This window comes from Poecilia reticulata, linkage group LG16, assembly GCF_000633615.1.
Source record: "Poecilia reticulata strain Guanapo linkage group LG16, Guppy_female_1.0+MT, whole genome shotgun sequence".
Taxonomy (NCBI): domain Eukaryota; kingdom Metazoa; phylum Chordata; class Actinopteri; order Cyprinodontiformes; family Poeciliidae; genus Poecilia; species Poecilia reticulata.
The window spans coordinates 286,250-291,139 of NC_024346.1; the positions used below are offsets into that span (position 1 = coordinate 286,250).

At 47.8% G+C, this 4,890-nt stretch overlaps 1 protein-coding gene across 1 annotated transcript in view; it reads left to right on the forward strand.

Annotated features, from left to right (window-relative positions):
• The first annotated feature begins 2,766 nt into the window (after positions 1-2,766).
• cmtm7 (CKLF-like MARVEL transmembrane domain containing 7) overlaps positions 2,767-4,890 on the forward strand; it is a 6,959-nt gene continuing 4,835 nt past the window's right edge. The window contains exons 1-2 of the mRNA XM_008430631.2: positions 2,767-2,998; positions 3,865-4,041. Coding sequence (XP_008428853.1) covers positions 2,885-2,998; positions 3,865-4,041 — 291 coding nt within the window. The 5' untranslated portion in view covers positions 2,767-2,884. The remainder of the gene's footprint in view (positions 2,999-3,864; positions 4,042-4,890) is intronic.

Consider the following 4,890-nt stretch of genomic DNA (forward strand, 5'->3'; position numbering starts at 1 on the left):
TCATCATCATCATCATCATCGTCATCATCATCGTTTACTCCGGCCGCTGACTTGTGACGCATTTAGAAGTTGGATAAACCGACATGGTAGCTCAGGCCGCAGACCGGATTCGGTTCTGCTCCACATCTGGAGCAGATCGGGTTTTACTTTGTGTAATGATGGGACCAGAGAATCCGGGCCGGGTTTCAGGCGGTCCCGGTCCGTTCCTGTCCCTGACGGGCCGACGGGTCCAACAGCAGCTCTGCTGAACTCTGAATTATTCATTAGAACTTTGAGTTTTGGGCAAAAGGTCCAGATCAGCCTTTCCCTCTGAGCGGTTCGGATCGATCCGCTGCAGTGTGGACCCGGCCCGGCCCGGTCCAGATCAATAACCTGCTGTAATCCGACTCCCGGGGCAGAAGGCTGCAGCCGTCCCGCTGATCCACCAGCAGCTTCAGGCGAACCGAGCAGGAAACCCGATCGACAACACCAGAACCACATGCTACCGGTTAGCTCTGCTATCTGTTAGCTCTGCTATCTGTTAGCAATGCTATCCATTAGCTCTGCTATCCATTAGCAATGCTATCCATTAGCAATGCTATCCATTAGCATTGGTTCCCTCACATCCACTGAATCTGGACTGGATGTAAAATCCGGTTCCAGGAACTGAAATCTGATCTTTAGGTCGAATTCAGATCTAAAAAAACTTCATTTATGCTAAATGGAAACTAACTTTAGTCGTAACTCGGATCATCCATGTTTCTTTGTTGTGTTCATTGATGCTGTGGGCTGGAAGGTTCTCCAGCAGCAGTCAATGTTCCAACAAATCTGGAACAGCCTCTGACCGAAGACTGTTGCTGTATGACAGATCAATATCTGATATTCCACATGACGACACAACCAGTTGTTAGCTAGCTCTGCTAATCCGCCATGAGTAAAAACAGAGCAGAGCGGCCACCGGGGGGCGCTTCTCCTGAAGCTCTGAGGCTGAACAACAGACTTCCTGTTTCCTTTTGTTTACGTCGATCAGACCAACCAAGATGGCGGTTTTCATCTCACTGCTGGTTTAAACGTTTCCATCAGAAGTCCAGCTCAGATATGGTTGTCATGGCGACCGGTGGTCACATGACTTCTCATCACATCCTGGCGGGTAAACTTCATAAAATAACGATGTTTATAACTGAAGCCGCTCTGATTGGTCAGCTCCATGACGGTGAATGAAGCCCCGCCCACGTTCGGCCCTTTGAGCCGTTTGATTGGACAGGAAGTTAGCAGCTTATCGACTCCATGGGTTGTTTCAGTTAACTTCTGTAAAATGTCTGTAAGTCCTGGATCTGTGCAGCCGGATCTGGATTTGATTCCTTCATGTTTTCATCACGTGACCTCTGGGTGACCTCTGGGTGACCTCTGAGTGACCTCTGAGCTGCTGAAGCTCGGCTTGGTTAGAAAATGCTGAATGTGCTCACAGAAACCGTCCCGACAATTCAGTCCGGTCCAGTCCGGCCTGTCTGGTCCAGTCTAGTCCGGTTCGGTCTGGTCGGTCCGGTCCGGTCTGGCCTGTCTGGTCCAGTCTGGTCCGGTTCGGTCCCGTCTGCCAGCAGGACCTTCTGGTCCCGTCTGTCTGGTCCAGTCCGATCCGGTCCGGTCCGGCCTGTCTGGTCCGGTTCGGTCCCGTCTGCCAGCAGGACCTTCCGGTCTGGTCGGTCCGGTCCAGTCTGGCCTGTCTGGTCCAGTCTGGTCCAGTTCGGTCCGGACTGTCCGGTCCGGACCCCCAGTGTCTCTGCTGGACGCGCCTGTTTTGACTGAGGCTTCACATGATGATGATGATGATGATGATGATGATGATGATGATGAGGATGCTGCAGTGGTTCCTGATGAAGGCCACACCCACCTGTCAACTTCACACACCGAACCGCCTGAACGCTGCTCACACAGGATGTTCCTTTCAAAATAAAAGCTCCTGGAACGTTTTCTTCACAGCAACAATAAAATGTGAAACATTTAAACTGTTTAGTGAAAATTGACTATAAATTTTATGACGTTTCTGTGGTTTTTATTAAAATTCTGTGTGATTTTTCTTCTCGGTATTATTGTTAGTGTTTTTATTTTTAGGCTGCTGTAAAAACGGGACTTTTGATGAAAATGAACTTATTTTATTTTATTTCATGCTGATTGTTGTTTAGTAACAAACTAGTTCAAGTTGATGAAGACAAAATAAGGTTAGCAAATACGGTCACTGAAGCTCCTCCACATTTTGAAGTGACGTCACTCTTAGGATTCTTTAGGATGACGGAGGTAAAGATGGCGGCCGGTTCGGGTCTGATGATGTTCTGGTTGGGAACATCATCTTATGAACTCTGGCAGCGTCTCTGCGYGGTGGGCGGAGCTTCGTTTTCCTCTGTGCTTTCAGGAAGCTGGCGCGGCGGCCATTTTATATTTTTATCATCCAGTTTTCTACCAAARTCTGGATGATTAAAGTCTAAAGTTTTGTTCTCAACTAAACATTTTTGAAGGACAGTTTTGTTTACAGAGACTTCAAAATTCATTTTATTTGTTGTTTCTGTTGTTTTATTTACTTTGGATATTTRAAATGTCTTCCAGTGTTAAATGTTSATTAGAACTGAATTAAGCTATTACCATTATATTAGTTTGTCATCCAGCATAATTAGTCATTGTAACCGATATTTAGCCCATTAAACAAACAAACAGCCACCGGAACACCGGATACAGAGAAGACATGAAGCGCTTGGATTTTATTGTGAAAGTCCTCCCGGAAGTGTCCGGGTGTATCYGCGCCAGCTTACCTGCGGAGGAGAAGAAGGTCCGCTCCCATCGACGCTCCGCTCCGCTCCGCTGCGGTTAAACGTCCCTGAAAGCGGTCATTTCCTCCGCTGGAGCCGCCGCCATGTCCCTCACCGCCATCAGCAGCYCGCCCTCCGGCGGCAGGTCCTCCGGGGACGGCGGCCTCAACCTGGGATACAGCCGGACTATCCCGGGACTGCTGAAGATCGGCCAGCTGGTGAGAGCCGCTGCGCCGCGGAGGGAGCGGGGAGGGCGGGGAGCCCGGTCCGCCGTTAGCTGGGGAAGCTGTGATTCTGATGAATTCATCTGTTTAAACTGTTTCATTAGAGMCTAAACTCTGTTGSTTTCTTGGCCCAAACATGGACAGAGCTGTAGAAAGCACGGCCCCGGGTTCGGGAAGCCCCCCCATCCCCCCCCAGCACAGACAACCAGCAAGTTATTTCTGTGCATTTCGTAATTTATCTTTTGAGGATTTTTAAAATMGTTTTTCATCATAGTTTCTCAGAAGTTTAAGCCTTTTTTTGTGAAATCTGTTTGCYTAAGACTCCCTCAGCGTTGGGTGTAGTTCACTCTGCGCAGAGTAAAAYAAAACAAACTGTTACACATAAATAATAGGCTGATTTCTGCCACTGCTTGGAGAATATGTCATTTTTTACATTAATTTATTATTTACCCTCATAGTTAAAATAATACAGCGCATTTTAACACCACTTTGTTCAGAATCCATTTTTTAGTTTGCTGCTCCTGTAAGGTTACAATTAAAAATGCAAGCTAACTRCAAATGATGCTAATGCTAGCAGCTTGTCACACATGCAGTCAGCTGGTCATTTTTGTTTATTTTGACTTTAATGTCATTTTTCTCCCCATTCGTTTTGTTTTGTTTTCTGGTTTTTATCTCTTATATCTTCATTTTTTCAGTGTTTTTATTAATATTTCCTGTTCATTTATTCTTTCTGGACCAGTTTTCTTCCGTTCTGGTGGTTTTTCTGGTTCCTCTGTGTTGTGGTTCAGCCTGTCTGAGGTTTTGCGGTTCTGCTCGGCCCGTTCTGGTTCTGGCGCTAACCGACCCTGTTTCGCCTCCAGCTGTCGCTGCTCGTCGCCTTCCTGTGTGTCCGGCTGGCCCGCGGCTGGCCCAGCTGGTACGCCTTCCAGTTCTTCGAGGTGGTGCTGCTCTGGTTCCTGGTGGCCTTCCTCATCTTCTTCCTCATGCACCTGTGCAGGCTGCAGGTGAAGATGCCCTGCATCAACTGGCCGCTGGCGGTGAGACGCTCCTTCTGCTCCCATCAGGCCTCGGGGTTAGCGGCTCCGATGTTAGCTTAGACGCAGGAAACACCGGCTGGACCAGGTTTCAGATTCATTCTGGTGTCTAAGTATAAAAACTGACTTTCTAAACGTCTGCATGGATTCATGTCTGCCAGTGGCTGAAAAGCCTCGTCAGGGTTGATATCAAAACTCGGGACAAACGGCAGCAGAGAGCTGAGAGWGCGAAGAATGTAGCAAACTGTCTAAAACAACAGAAAAACGGTCCAAATCACACAAAGCTACAAAAATAAAACGCTGCAAACTGGCTCCACAGGACAACAGTCAGCTCCCGTCCACTAGGGGGAGTCTAGAGTCAGTAATATCGGCTGTGTGAACACGCTGCTTTTCTATAATATCATAAAAACATGAAGTAAACCTTTTCCTCTTTCCTCCAACATCCCGTCTTTACTGAGCGTCTGGCCCCGACTCCCCCTGGAGGCCTGGAGGMCTGCTGATGTTTGGCTTCCATTTCCTGCAGTGGCAGGAAGTTAATAATGCAGCAAACACACAAACTCACTAGCACAACAACAACAACAGAAAAATGCTACAAATCGCAAAAACCACAGCAAGTATAAAACATTCAAGTCCTCCAGACCACTAGGGGGCGTCTGGAGCAAACACACGAACGATGCAAACACTAAAACCAGGAAAGGTGCAGCTACAGAAACCAGAAGCAGAAGAAAATGCAACAAAGACCAAAACAATGAGTTTAAAACATCCTCCAGGCCACCAGGGGGAGCCAAACATCAGATACCATGAAGACGGGATCATAGACATGAACACGTAGACGCCTCATGGAGCGGGTCA